The sequence below is a fragment of the Trichophyton rubrum genome (assembly GCF_000151425.1).
Source record: "Trichophyton rubrum CBS 118892 genomic scaffold supercont2.10, whole genome shotgun sequence".
Taxonomy (NCBI): domain Eukaryota; kingdom Fungi; phylum Ascomycota; class Eurotiomycetes; order Onygenales; family Arthrodermataceae; genus Trichophyton; species Trichophyton rubrum.
The window spans coordinates 772,361-786,916 of NW_003456419.1; the positions used below are offsets into that span (position 1 = coordinate 772,361).

General features: G+C 48.4%; 5 protein-coding genes across 24 annotated transcripts; 3 read left to right on the top strand and 2 right to left on the bottom strand.

Moving 5' to 3' along the window:
* Positions 1 to 82: 82 nt before the first annotated feature.
* Positions 83 to 1,789, bottom strand: TERG_07654 (uncharacterized protein; the record flags this gene model as incomplete). The annotated part of the gene is made up of 5 exons (XM_047748806.1): positions 83 to 248; positions 311 to 671; positions 791 to 1,014; positions 1,196 to 1,524; positions 1,592 to 1,789. 5 exons carry the CDS (start codon positions 1,787 to 1,789, stop codon positions 83 to 85), a joined length of 1,278 nt encoding a protein of 425 aa, XP_047604795.1.
* Positions 1,790 to 2,539: 750 nt separating this feature from the next.
* TERG_07655 (uncharacterized protein) lies at positions 2,540 to 4,048 on the top strand (the record flags this gene model as incomplete). Its single annotated transcript, XM_003231990.2, has 3 exons — positions 2,540 to 2,792; positions 2,851 to 3,843; positions 3,909 to 4,048. 3 exons carry the CDS (start codon positions 2,540 to 2,542, stop codon positions 4,046 to 4,048), a joined length of 1,386 nt encoding a protein of 461 aa, XP_003232038.2.
* A 365-nt stretch (positions 4,049 to 4,413) lies between these two features.
* Positions 4,414 to 5,816, bottom strand: TERG_07656 (uncharacterized protein; the record flags this gene model as incomplete). The annotated part of the gene is made up of 3 exons (XM_003231991.1): positions 4,414 to 4,573; positions 4,648 to 5,399; positions 5,466 to 5,816. 3 exons carry the CDS (start codon positions 5,814 to 5,816, stop codon positions 4,414 to 4,416), a joined length of 1,263 nt encoding a protein of 420 aa, XP_003232039.1.
* An 899-nt stretch (positions 5,817 to 6,715) lies between these two features.
* TERG_07657 (uncharacterized protein) lies at positions 6,716 to 10,455 on the top strand. The gene has a single exon (XM_047748807.1). The coding sequence runs from the start codon at positions 8,053 to 8,055 to the stop codon at positions 10,210 to 10,212; it is 2,160 nt and encodes a 719-aa protein (XP_047604796.1). The 5' UTR covers positions 6,716 to 8,052; the 3' UTR covers positions 10,213 to 10,455.
* A 144-nt stretch (positions 10,456 to 10,599) lies between these two features.
* Positions 10,600 to 14,204, top strand: TERG_07658 (uncharacterized protein). 20 transcript variants are annotated; one of them, XM_047750440.1, is made up of 5 exons: positions 10,600 to 10,777; positions 11,355 to 11,470; positions 11,522 to 13,022; positions 13,136 to 13,450; positions 13,511 to 14,204. In XM_047750440.1, the coding sequence occupies exons 3-5, from the start codon at positions 11,787 to 11,789 to the stop codon at positions 13,727 to 13,729; spliced, it is 1,770 nt and encodes a 589-aa protein (XP_047607321.1). In that variant the 5' UTR covers positions 10,600 to 10,777; positions 11,355 to 11,470; positions 11,522 to 11,786; the 3' UTR covers positions 13,730 to 14,204. The 20 variants fall into 20 exon arrangements, with proteins under 20 accessions (XP_047607321.1, XP_047607312.1, XP_047607313.1 ...); XM_047750448.1 differs by having other exon boundaries at positions 11,550 to 13,022; positions 13,100 to 13,450; XM_047750449.1 differs by having other exon boundaries at positions 11,550 to 13,022.
* Positions 14,205 to 14,556: the final 352 nt, after the last annotated feature.

Sequence of the window (14,556 nt, forward strand, 5' to 3'; positions counted from 1 at the left end):
CTATGGATAAAATAGTTCAATGAAAATAATAAAAGGGAGATTAGCTCAAAATAAATATTGTATTATTCGAGCAACGAATTTGTTATACTCGCAATTGTTTCTCTTGGGCCTCGAGATATCTCACGGCTGTCCACTCGCGAAAGGCTTTTCCCTTCCACGTAAAGAGTAGGAATGATATGTTCGAAACAAAGCATATAAGGGACATTATTATGGTTGTATTCTGGAGACCATCGTGCTGCAACCACGGTCTAGTTGGAAAAGCGAAGTTAGTACCATTTTTAATCATAAATCAAATCAGAAAACAACTTACTGGATAGCAAATGTAAAGCCACTTCCAATAAAACTCCTTAGGAAGAGCATAAATACCAATGCCTCCGAAGCCATCTTAGGATAGCAGTCAATCGCGTATGTAATAGCAATAGCAGCACCACTTCCAATGCCAAATGCGATGAATACCATTCCAAAGCCGGCAGGCATAATCCACATGACACCACTGAGAGCTCCAAGTCCCTGCATCAAGAGTCCGGCAGTGTTAACAATAGCGGGTATGACCATAGTCCATAGACGAAACTTTGGTTCAAGTATGCCTTTGTTTCGACGGGAGAAGTATAGAATACACCAGTCGGAGACAAAGCCACCCCACATCATACCGAGAATACCACCGATGAAGGCTGCGAAGTTGATATTCCCGACATTGGATATACTAAAGTTCTAGGGCGGTGCACTAAACAAATTCGACTGGGTGACGGTTATCAAGGAGAGCCACATTAATTGGACTCCGTAAACAAACCCTCCCCATAGTACGGCAGATATGTGATTAGGGTAAAGGGGTTTAAAGTCACCAGCCACAATGGTCTAGAGTCGGCATGAGCTATATTGAATAGACCCATATGTTTCCAATAGGAGTTGGGTGCAGGCGGAACGGGGTCTTGCGCTGGTTCAACAGACTCCGTTGCTTCTTTTCCCTTTGATTCGAGGGTTGTAGACGTCTCTTCCGAGGTATATTGGTCTTTCCTGCGAGCTTAGAAACTCGTTTTTTGACAGTGGCCTTCGAAAGCCCGATTCTTCCATGGTGAATAGTTGGATGACCATGAGAGAGCCAAAGAAGAGGGTGAGATACCAAAAACACCAACGCTATCCCTGTGATTTAGCAATGTAACCCGCTGCAGCTGGTCCCAGGTACGATCCTGCGTACAGAGTGAAGACAAGTAAGCTCAGCCTAGTTCCCTTCTGGTGTGCGAAAAAGATATCTGTAGTAGAAATTTGCACGAGAGAATCAACTAGAGCTGCTCCCAAGCCTGTCAAAACACTAACTCCAAAAAATTGCTCAACGGTGTCCTGAATACCCCCCACGATAAAGCCAATGACATTAAGCAGGGTACCAAAAATATATACTGGACGCCGACCAATCTTCATGGCATTCGGTTGAAGCAAAACGCAGCCTATGCCGAGAAATAAATAACCGAGAGCCGATGAAACATTCAGAAGGCTGAATGTAGTGTTCAAATTGATTGTAAGTTGTGTCTGTTATACTGCCGTTAGCATAGGCCGCTCTGTAGTGTCTTGTTGAACCTCAAGGCAATAGTCTCACCCAAACTGGGCCGACCCAGTTAACAGAGACTGTTGCAATGAATCCCCATATCCAGAGCAGCCAGAAATGGTATTCTTTGCGCAGTTTGTTCCAGTTTAAAGGGTCACTTGGGTCATTTGTTGGCTGGGGTACCAGGATGATATCATTTTCCCCCCTTCCTGGTGCTTCACATCCAATGTTCCTTTCACTGTCCTTCATGTTGTTGAGTTAGCATCAAACACTCCTAGTATCTGACAATAAAAGACATGGCTGACATGGCTATAGAGGGGGCTGGTACTCACACACGGTTAACTATCTGGACAGTTCCAGGAACCATGCTGATCCCTTCAACTATTCGAAACTTTATGCTGCGCGAATATGGCTTTGGAGGCTATAGATTCGTCGTCCACAGCATAGAGGTCACAGTGACCGCATGTTCATGCACAGTGATCGAGGACTAGAGCATGTAGAATCGCCCTGATACTTGTATGACAGCCATGTTGTTGATCTTCATAGTTGCAATGTTCCCCCCTGCCATCGTCAGGGAATCTCCCTTACTGGGACAACGGATATTTCACACCCTCGGCTTTGCCATGCTCCATCACACTAGCCTTGACCCGGGAAGTCCATGCGGATAGGCCGGGAGGATAGGCATCGGAGAGACAGAAATTGGTTGCTTTGGCCGAAAAGCTTTAAGTGACTGTTCTCGAGTCATGGTGGACTCATTCCATCGTTAGTCGGTACGAGAAGTAGTTAAGGGTAACTAGGTAGTTAACTAGTTATTGATCCAGCCATTTAGTGGAGAGACTTGCGGTTGTATATCTGCTGGGTTGAATTGGTCAACTCGTATCGAAGGATTGAATCTGGGGTAACTCTAGTTTAATTCGCAGATTTATATCCACCAAGTTCTCAGAGTAGTTATCGACGGATGTACTTCCAGAGTCTATACCCATGACTCTTCGAGCAGCCATGGAAGAGAGAGCCTTGATACCGGTGACACTCCCACGGGAGAAGCCAACTACCTCGTACTGGCAAGATCCGCCAGCTGGGATTGCTGACCTCCGTTCGACAACTGAACTGCCCCAGGATGCAGATATTGCTATCATCGGCTCTGGTATTAGCGGTGCATGTATTGCATACAACATTCTCACGCGGTCACCGCACACAAAAGTGGTCATTCTTGAAGCCAGGCAAGCATGCAGCGGAGCAAGTGGACGGAATGGTACATAACGCCGGTATAATTATTTGATAAAGCTCTGCTAACCCCTGAGAATACTTAGGCGGCCATACAAAGGCAGCTTCATATACCACATTTGCTACGCACGCAGCTGCTGTTGGCATAGATGAAGCAGTCAAGATCGCGAGGCTGGAGTATGATACCATCAAGCAAGTTCACGCGTTTGCCAGGGAACACAGTATTCCTTGCGACAGCCGTGAACTCGAGACGGTGGATATCGTTTATGATCAAAAGGCCTGGGATGAGTCGATGCAGACCATCGATGCGATGCGAAAAGCCATGGGAGATGATGACCCAGCCAGCAAATATACCCTATGGAGCGGCAAAGACGCAGAGGAGAAGTACCTGTGTAAAGGAGCCGTCGGTGCTATTACTTATGAAGCTGGAAGTATCAATGCATACAAATTTGTTATTGGAGTGCTGAAGCTGTCGCTGGCAAAGGGTGCAAATCTGCAGACCGGGACTCCTGTTACCAGAATCACTTCAAGTCCAGGCGGAAGTAATAATAAACCACACTGGAGCATCTTGACTCCCCGAGGCCAAATACTGGCTTCTAAGGTCGTTATGGCGACCAACGGATACACTGCTGCCTTATACCCTCCGCTACAAGGAAGAATCGTACCGTTGAAAGGACAGGTCACTGCACAACGACCCGGAGTGAGCATGCCCAAGGACGGGCTTGCACATACATATTCCTTTGTATATGCTAGTGGATTTGACTATATGATTCCTTATTCCCAAGAGCCCAGGTCTCCGGGCGATATCGTGATAGGGGGAGGTTTCACCAAAGGTAGGGGCCGAGGCCTGTATGAGTACGGGGCAACGGATGATACCACTCTTGCACCGGAGATCAGTGGATATTTGGCTAGCTGCACAGAGATGTTTTTTGGCGACAATTGGGGCCAGGACAGCGCTGAAGGCAGAGTACGACAGGAGTGGGCTGGCATCATGGGATATAGCATTGATGGGCTCCCGTGGGTAGGAGACATTCCGGAAGAGCCCGGGCTGTATATCTCAGCTTCATTTCAAGGGCACGGTAATGTTCAGTTCTTCTGTCCCCGTTGCTATTTGTTATCGATTCCTCACTAACGTACTCTGCAGGCATGGTAATGTGCTTTTTATGTGCAAAAGCACTCACCAGCATACTGTTTAACGACGATAGAGCGCCGTTGTCTACCTGGTTCCCGAGAGCATTCGAAGTCACAACTGCTCGTCTAAATCAGCAAGTAAGAATCAAGTAATTGATAACAGACGTACCATTTGTATGCCACTAGGCCTAGTCATATAGATACATGATAAGAGGACAAACAAATACATCGTTGTAGGAAAGCGAAATGCCAAATCCAACCCGGATAATTCTTTTGTAATGCTTTTTTTTTTTTTTTTTTTTTTCATCTCGAATATCAGGTTAGCCCCATCACGCCGGTATAATGAAATTAAGGTAGAATGCGAATAGATCAGACCTGCCAATATGGAAGGGATAAGGTCATGGCAACGAGGTGCAGGAAAGTAGACTTTGAAGATTATTCTCAGATATACTGATATCTTCGATATTGCATGATCGAGGCTTGGTGTGAAGAGAATGGCGAGAGTGGATAGAGAGCGCTTAACTATCTTTAGCATCAACCTTCTTAGCTGGTCTCTCCTCAGTATTGCCATCAGCCTTGGGCCCAGAGTCTTCTTCACGGCTGCGTTTTTGGCCATTGGCGCCTCCATTTTGTTGAGATTCAGCCTTGTTACTGGATACCTGGATGACAGGAACAGCGCTATATCAAAAGCCAAGTTAGAATTGTGCCTATGCGGGCTGTAACCCACTAATTGCGAACTTGCAAGAACATACCGGCTATCTTTCTCTGGTTCAGGGCGTTTTGCCTGGGCTTCTTCTTTTACTTGGGCACCGTTGTTTCGGTCACTACGATCCCGACCATTACCACGGCCACCTCGACCGCCCCGTCCACCACGACCTCCACGGCCTCCGCGGCCTCCTCGACCACCTCGTCCACTAGACCGGTCACTAGGCTTCAGACGACCAGCTTCTATCTCCTTGATCTTCTCGTCACAGTACTGCTTCTTGCTCTTGATAAGTAATTCTGTGGTGCCCTTCCACTTCGGCTTTGGTTCAACTGCCAGAAATGCCTTTTGCAGGTCTTCAGTCTCAAACTCGACAAAGACGCTACCCTTGAATGTCTTATCCATGGCACGTCTAAGACGAACAGCGTTGGTGGGGCCATAGGGAGTAAAGAAGGCTTCAATGTCAAACTGGGTACTGGGTTCCTCTGGACCGAATCCCTTGGCGTATATGCTGCGATGCATGGCTTTATCCTCGAATATTTTGACGGCTGATGAATCGGCTGTCTCCTTGATGGTGTCTGGAAGAGGGACCTTGCGGCGCACAGCTTTGTCGTCATCTACCAGTTCGACGAGCTCTGAGCTCTTGAGGGCTTCAACAATAGCGCTGAAAGGCTGGAAACGGCGCATTCGCTTGAACGAATGAAGAAGAGCGAGCTCAACTGGCCTGTTCTCGCTACCGCCAACTTTGGAGAGGAGGAACTTGTCCATTGGTAGGTTGGAGTCAGAGAAGTAGAATTCAACCTGTCAAAGGGTGAGTAAAGTCCAACTTGCATACAACATGGAAAAGCCAGAGGCGGCCACACTCACCTGCTTTCTGATCTCAACAGGATCATCTGTCTCCTCCAGGGAGGATGGATCCGATTTGATATTGTCACGGTAGTTGATGCGCACTCCTCCACGGCCACGGCCACGGCCGCTGCCACGCCCCTTTTGTGTCTCTGACGCTTCTTTTGCAGTCTCATTTGACAGAGCTTCTTCGCCTAGCCTCTTAGCAGCCGCAACGATCTTTTCTTCTTCGGCCTTTTCAGCATCCGCGCTGTCCTGCTTGCTGGCTTCGTCAGATTTGAGCTCAGCCAGGACTTCCTTCACATCCTGCTCTGCGGCGGCATTATCGGCGGTCGCATCCACGGCCGCAGCTACTTTCTGCTCTTCCGCCATTCTAATTCTTCGCTGGAAATCGGCCTGGCACTGGTCTAGTAGTAGTTAGCTCTTTGAGCCTCAAATGGCGAATAAACCCGATATCAAGTCTCTGCCGCCATCCATGCGGGGGCTCTCGATACTCACACGGATGCAGGAGTAAATCAGGATAAGGACAGATGCCCTAGGCGAGATGCTTCTCTCTTCTAGTCGAGGTGAATGGTCAGTGCCTCCTCCAGCAGTTAGTTGTCTTGTCCGATAGAGAGCAAAAGCTTCGCGCTTGAAGCTCCGAAAAAGAATTAAAAAAAATAAAAAAAGGCACACATGTTTTTTTTCTTGGTGATGTAATGTCAATACGAGCTTTTCACCGCGGAGGGCTCATGATGCTTCCGGATATTACAGTACATGACAGATATGTATTTTTCCCTCCACTTCCACTATCGATAAAGATTATTCTACTTGCTTGCAAGTGAGCTAGCTAGTTAGCTACGTGAAAAAAAAAGGAGCTGGAGATGTGAAAAGAAAGTCATGTATTTTCCTGAGGCGCAAATATCGAGATGGCGAAGATGATTGGGCTGGGCTGGCATATTATTATTATTTTTTATTATTGGCAAAGAAACCTTTCGACCGGAGTCAGAATCATGCATCGATCGTCCGCCATGCACTGCAACATGGCCATAGCTGTTGATTGGGCTTTGTGGCCGGCTGGCCGGAGCGGATCTGACAGACAGCAAAGCACAACGTGGAATACTCGCTAACGCCGCTTGTCTGAATGCTCGATCTGAGACATGTCCTGCGACTCTGCGTTACCGGATTTCAGTGGCAACTACTTGCAAGCCGTCCTCGACCCCCTCCCCCTCCCCAATCCAAATTGCAGGGGAAAAATATCCTTAGTCTTTTCCCCTGTTGTTCCTTGATTTGCTGGCAATGTGTGTAGGTTGGTCAAGGCTCACGGGGAGGCCCCTGGCTGTGCAAACGCCTGGGTATGGCTGCAATGCAATCGACAGCGAGGTCTGGCATGTCCAACTGGAAGAAGAGAAAAAGTCCCTGGCTAGAATTCCACTTCATTTTGTCTCTTTGCAGCTTCGGAACGCCGCGCTGGCCAGCGGAAAGTGAAATGGAACGGCTCCATAGCGATTGCCCAAGGACCATACTTATCATGTCCTTTGCCTCTGGGCGTCTTTTTCTTTTTTAAAAGGTTACAACCCTAGCAGCAAGACCCGCGCTTTCTCCCCTTTGATACCAGTTATTTAACTCGGACTGCTGGTCCGGAGCGGTGGATATTCCTCGAGCTGGCTGTGTTCTTTGTGCTAGTAGCTGGAATAACTAGTAATCTACCACGCTGGGCGCCGGGGGTCGAGACGCAAAGGGTGACTAGTATTTCTAGTTAATCAGCTCTCAGCAGTCCTCTTTATTTTCGTTTCTGTTCTACTTGCTCTGGGATTGACCGCGATGGTTACAGCGGCCTTTTTTTAAGGGTTGTCGTTGTTGATACCAAAAAGGGACATCACCCGCTGAACAACTTCTTCACCCAAGGATTTCGCAACTTCACCCGAAGAACTACACCATCACACTCACGCATACACACACACTCTCTCCCTCCCTCTCACGAACCATACAAAGTGACAAGGGGTACCAAGGCGCTCCCTCCCCTGCAGCTTAGTTACTGGCCATAAGGTGAGATCCTTCACCAAATCTTCTTGCCTCTTGCAGGTGGGATTGTATAATCTGAGAGGGCAGGGCTGTCACAACCACCGGTGGAAGTCAACCCACGCACCATCTCTTGGGTCTCGAAAGCGAGACAGCGAGGTTATATACCCGCCTGGCAATCCTATCCACAAGGCTTGTTGAAAGTAACAGCAGGAGGATCGTAGTTTCATCGACGACGCGATGGTATCTTCGGAGGAGCTGTTGACAGAATGGCCTGTCCAGGATGTATGTTACCCGTTTTACCCATGGTTTCAGGGGGAGAGATGGTTGTAGAGACTAACACAGTTTGCTTATTATCTAGATTATTTACGTGGCAATCATCGGGCCTGTCATGCTTGCGGCCTTCCTGGAATGGTTTCTATGGCTTGCGGCTTTCCTATATTGCCTGTACAAAGTCTTCGTGAAGGCAGAACATTTCAGTGTGAAAATTCTCGCCATCGTTATGATGATATTGTTCACTGCGCTCAGGTTAGTTATTTCAGCCTGGTGGACCCCAACAAGCTGTCAGAGCTAATAATGGTGAATTAGAGGTATTTTCCTTCCGGTCATGGTCGTCACACTTCCGCTGCCACCTACGATAACACAATACTTCCCGCGTGAGCTGGTATCGTTTCTACAATGGTTTGCCTTTTGGACTTTCGCCGTCCTGCTCATTGTGCCGTGGCTGTTCTGTGTCTACAGGCTGGTTACGAACTCACTTGGCAGGACCAAACGCATCAAAGAAGTTCTCGACGATAAGACAGCGCCCAAAACCGTGGTTGTCATGCCGGTATACAAAGAGGATCCCGAGGTTCTCCTCAAAGCTGTGAATTCCGTTGTCGACTGCGACTACCCCCCTCAATGCATACATGTGTTTCTTTCATACGACGGCGATGAGGTGGATGAATCGTACCTCGCTGTTGCGGGATTTCTTGGTATCCCAATTGGACTAAAGAAATACCCAACCAGCATAGATGTGTCGTATAAGGGCGCCAGAGTCACGCTCTCTCGATTCAAACATGGAGGAAAGCGCCACTGCCAGAAACAAACCTTCAGACTAATTGACAAGGTCTACGCCAAATACCTGTTACAAAACGACAATCTATTCGTCCTATTTATTGACTCGGATTGTATCCTCGACCGCGTGTGCCTGCAGAATTTTATGTATGACATGGAACTCAAACCTGGAAGCAAACGCAACATGCTGGCGATGACGGGTGTGATCACATCAACAACAAAAAAGACCACACTGATCACACTGTTGCAGGACATGGAATATATACATGGACAACTATTTGAGCGATCTGTAGAGTCTGGCTGTGGTGCTGTTACCTGTCTCCCCGGAGCTCTCACTATCCTTCGTTTCTCTGCCTTCCGGAAGATGGCAAAGTACTACTTTGCAGATAAAGCCGAGCAGTGTGCCGATCTATTCGACTTTGGCAAGTGCCATTTGGGAGAGGACCGCTGGCTCACGCATCTATTCATGATTGGAGCTAGGCACAGGTACCAGATCCAAATGTGTACCAGCGCATTTTGCAAAACGGAAGCGGTTCAAACTTTCAGAAGTTTGTTGAAACAGCGAAGACGTTGGTTCTTGGGCTTTATTACCAACGAAGTTTGCATGCTTACCGATGCAAGGCTATGGTATCGATATCCACTGCTATGCATTGTGCGGTTCATGCAGAACACGATCAGAACCACGGCTTTGCTCTTCTTTATAATGGTGATCTCGGTAATTACCACATCTAACAAGATTCAAAATCTCCCTGTTGGGTTCATTGCAGTGTCTCTTGGATTGAATTATTTGCTTATGCTTTATTTTGGATTGAAGCTTCGTCGTTTCAAGGCTTGGTTATACCCGATAATGTTCCTTTTAAACCCGTTTTTCAACTGGCTCTACATGGTTAATGGTATATTCACAGCCGGTCAGCGAACATGGGGTGGTCCACGAGCAGATGCAGCAGCTGCTGACGACAACACATCGCCGACAGAGGCAGCCGACATGGCTGAGGCTGCTGGAGATGAGCTTAATGTAGACCTGAATACGTTCCCCCCTGCGGCTGAAGGCAAAGACCCAGTTCCAGTGCAGCCTCCCGAGGGTGCCGAGGGCCGGTTTGCCGCCCCTACCTTAGGCCCAAATGGATGTTATCAGAATACCAACGCGTCAGGCCTTACTCTCCCTACACACTTCACCCACGGTGCGGGATTAGAGTCCCGGCTTTCCTTGGATTCTGCCTTTACTGCAGGCTCAAGGGCAACGTCTATAGGCTGGCCATGTGGCGTAGAGTATCTCATTGCCCAGGACCGGAGAAGCGTCTTCGTGGGGCTAGAGGACCACAAGAAGATAGAGATAGCCCGGCGAAGCGCAGCTCTGGGCATCGGTGACGCTTCCATGAGCGAGTTCGAGATGGGACATTTCTCAAGCCAGCCGAGCTCCCCATCGAGTCTAAGGAGCGTGTCCTACGAGTTCCCTGCCACAGACGGCGCACCAGGGAACTCACCCTTCGCTGGCCCCGAGCGGCCCTGCCGAGCCCGTACAGCAAGAAGCCCACTCACCAGGCGGTACTCAGACGGCCCTATCCTCGAGGGACGAGGCCGCGACTCGTCCAGCCTTCTCTGTGAGAGCCTGGCACTAGAGACTGATGAAGAAGGGACGTCAGAGGAGAAAAGGGGCCGGGACCGAAGGCGTCTAATCAAGCCTCCGCCAGGCGACACCACCAAAAAATGACAGAAACCAGATTAATACGCCAGCAGACGGGATGTTTAGTTACGGGATGTTTAGTTATTATATGTCTTCTTTCGTCTCATGCTTTTTCACCTTAATTCTCTTCCTTCTTCTCTTTCTCCCTCTTCTGTCCGACTCTTGGTCCGCTAGCTTGGATAAAAGTAGACTTACAAATATATACCTGTCCCTTGCCCGCTGTAAACCAACCAGCTCCGTCAACAACTACTACCAGATACTCTCTCTATCAGTTCGCTCTTCGTCCTTTCGCTTCCAGCAAAAGCCAGAACCTTCGATCACGTGATGCCAAGCCTAAAGTGCCAGCAAAAAAATGTAAAGAAAAGAAAAAGAAGAACAAAAAAGAAAAACAGGAAAAAAAGATAAAATTAAATAAAATAAAAAAAACCGCCTTTTTGCTTCTCTGCGACCATAAAAGGAGATCCCCCCAAGCAGCAACAACGCAACGCCTCGCCCTTGTCCTAGAGAGCGTCGACCTCCCCGAGTGTCCGTCACAGACCGCTGGACTCGTTTACTTATTCGACCGGAGAGAAAGAGATCAGAAGAAACGAATGTAAGTGGGATCTGCTCTTTTCTTGATGTTTGTCCACCGCCCGCCATATGTTTTTTTTTTGATTGCCCCTCCATAGCTATCTCTCAATTTTGATAGCGCTCTCTATGGGATGCTTCGGCAGTCAACATCTCTCTCCGGCCTGTCTACTGCAAGCCTAGGTTGGTCCCTAGGAGGCGTTGGGAAGGGGGAACGCAAGTATAATCCTCCGCTATGGCTTCAACTTGCATGGTCCAAAGTGAGAGGGAGGGAGGGATGCACAGCGGTATCCCACAATGATTATTATAACTAACCGCCTACCTCTCCCGCATCCCTTGTCAATCTCCTGGCCTAGATACTGGGGGATCAAGAGCAAAAGAAAGAGACCTGAATGTGAAGAAAGAATGCCATTGCTCTCTCCTAAGGCCTTCTTGCGATGTCTGAGAGTGGCGTTGCTTCACTACCAACTTTGACCACCCTGAACTGATCTTTATTCATCTATTGATATCTGCCTTTCTATCCTATTTGCCTTATACTTTCATGTTATGTGCTTTATAAACGCAGGTTGGATACCGTTTAGCTAACTATTTTGTTATTATAGATAACTAAAGTACCCGAATTTAAGACGCATATTTCGCCATCATGAGTGTCGTTGGTATCGACTTTGGTGCCCTCAGCACTAAGATTGGTGTTGCCCGGAATAAGGGTATTGATATTGTATGTTCAACCTCCTCCCAGAGCCCTCAGTTCATCTCTCACTGACCAAAGGCTCGCTGTGTTTTGCCAAACCCTTTAGGTCACAAATGAAGTTTCCAACCGATCTACACCGTCCCTCGTCGGGTTCGGCCCCAAGAGCAGATACATCGGTGAACCAGCCAAGACACAGGAGATCTCCAACCTGAAGAATACCGTTGGCTCCCTGAAGCTTCTCGTTGGACGACAATTCTCCGACCCGGATGTCCAGCTGGAGCAGGAATTCTGCTCTGCGAAGCTGGTAGATGTCAATGGCGAAGCCGGTGCTGAGGTTAGTTATATGGGCAAGAAGGAGCAGTTTTCTGCTACCCAGCTTGTTGCCATGTACCTCACCAAAATCAAATCCACCGCTTCTGCCGAGCTGAAGCTGCCCGTTTCTGATGTAGTCGTCAGTGTTCCACCCTGGTTCACGGATGCTCAGCGTCGTGCACTTATTGATGCATCCGCGATTGCCGGTCTCAATATGCTCCGCCTTATCAACGACACCACCGCCATTGCACTTGGTTACGGTATCACGAAGTTGGATCTTCCAGCTGAAGGCGAGACCCCCCGGCGTGTTGCCTTTGTTGATATTGGCCATTGCAACTACTCCTGTGCCATCGTTGAGTTCAAGAAGGGAGAGCTTAACGTCAAAGGAACTGCCTGGGACCGTCACTTTGGCGGCAGAGCTCTAGACAAGGCCCTTGTCGACCACCTTGCTAAGGAGTTCAAAGAGAAGTTCAAGATTGACATCAAGACCAACCCCAAGGCCATGACTCGAACCTTTGCAGCTGCTGAGAAGCTAAAGAAGATCCTCTCTGCCAACGCCCAGGCACCCATCAGCATTGAGTCCATTATGAACGATGTCGATGTCCGTGCCATGGTCAAGCGTGAGGAACTCGAAGAGATGATCAAGCCACTTCTTGACCGTATCACTGTCCCTCTTGAACAGGCTCTCGCCGAGGCTGGCCTTAAGCCAGAGGAGATTGATAGCATTGAGATGGTCGGTGGATGTACCCGTGTCCCCTCTATCAAGGAGGCCATCAGTAAGTTCTTCGGCAAGCAACTCTCCTTCACCCTAAACCAGGATGAGGCCGTTGCTCGTGGCTGTGCCTTCAGCTGTGCTATCTTATCGCCCGTTTTCCGTGTCCGTGACTTCTCCGTTCACGACGTCATCAATTACCCTATCGAATTCACCTGGGAACAATCTCCCGATATCCCAGATGAGGCCACCTCCCTGACCGTCTTCAACAAGGGCAACATCATGCCTTCCACTAAAATCCTTACGTTCTACCGAAAGCAGCCATTTGACTTGGAAGCCCGCTACTCCAAACCAGACATGCTCCCTGGCAAGACCAACCCCTGGATTGGACGCTTCTCCGTCAAGGGTGTCACCGCTGATGCCAACTCCGATTTCATGATCTGCAAGCTCAAGGCTAGACTGAATTTGCACGGAATCCTGAACATTGAATCCGGATACTACGTGGAGGATGTTGAAGTTGAGGAACCAATTCCTGAGGAGAAGAAAGAAGGCGAGGTAAGTACATCCATTATGCCGGCGTTGCCCCATGCCGCTAACTCATATCCCTTTTTCCGGTAATCTTTACGACAAAGAGCGTGTTTTCTAACATAAGAAAACTGTGGAAACAGACCATGGATACAGACGATGCCAACGGCGAAGCCGAAGCCAAACCGAAGATGCGCAAGGTTAAGAAGCAGCTCCGCAAGGGAGACCTCCCCGTTGTTGTTGGATCTACCTCGCTTGATCCTACTACTCGCGAGAAGTTGGCCGAAAAAGAAAATGCCATGTTTATGGAGGACAAGCTCGTTGCCGATACCGAAGACAAGAAGAATGAACTTGAATCGTTCATTTATGAACTCAGAGATAAGATTGACGGTGTCTACGCTGAGCACGCAAGCGAGGAGGAGAAAGAGAAGCTCAGGGCCAAACTCACCAGCACCGAGGTATGTCGGCCCTCTAAACCTATGGCCTATAGAATATTGGTACTAATAAAAGTTTCTAAGGATTGGCTCTATGAGGAGGGTGAAGACACCACTAAGGCAGTCTACATGTCCAAGATGGATGATATCCGCTTCCTTTCTGGTCCAATTGTGCAACGCTATCTCGACAAGCTCGAGGCCGAAAGACAAGCAGCTGCCCCCAAGAAGCACGTCGAAATAAAGGGCGACACCGTGGACAATACTGATGCGAACGGCGACTCCAAGATGGAGGAAGTCGAGTAAACTGCACGCGCACACGTGCACGCATATGAGAAAAAAAAATGTTTATGAAATGACTTTTCCTCTTTTCTTTAGCATTCACGACATCTTGGAGGCTGGTGTTTGCACTACTTACACGTCCTACCGATTCCCCATGCCATACACCTCTACCATTCCCATGTTTCATATGTTTACAATGCAATGGCCTTTGTTCTCTTCTGCTCTGCTTTCCTTGCTGTTTTGTCTTCCTTTTTTTTTTTTTTTTTTTCTCATACCAAGGTCGTCTGTCCTCTTGCCCATTTATCGCCTGGTTGGCAGGTATAATGACCACAAACAGAAGGGTTAAAAGTGTTAAAAATCGTTTTTAATTACACGGATAGAGGAATACAGAATGAATTTACTAGAATTTCATCGTACAAGCAGCTTTCGTAGATGCTTTCCAATTCCCCTCTTGCTTCTGCTTGGGTCGGTCGGCCTTATCTCGGCGTTTAGAGACGTGACCGAAACAGGCAATTGCCTCGGCTCTTTCGCGGCAACCCTAAAAGCAACCTCCGCCCTTCTTATAACGAAGCCGCAAGTCCTCGCGTGCTATAAATATCAAGATACCGCCGCACAAGGCCCGCATTCGCTTCATCCACTTTCTCTGAAAGATTGACAAACCGCGTCCTCTCTCAGTGATATTGCTGATTTACAAACCTGGTTCTGCGGCTTCTAGGTGACGGCGCTCCGCAGCATCCCTGGCTTTCAACTAGTTTCGGCTCGTATTAGCTGCATTTATAGCTCCGAGGTCCCCTCCATTTTTCTTATTTTATTTATTTCTTCCTTCTCTCGTCATCTCTTGAAAACAAGCG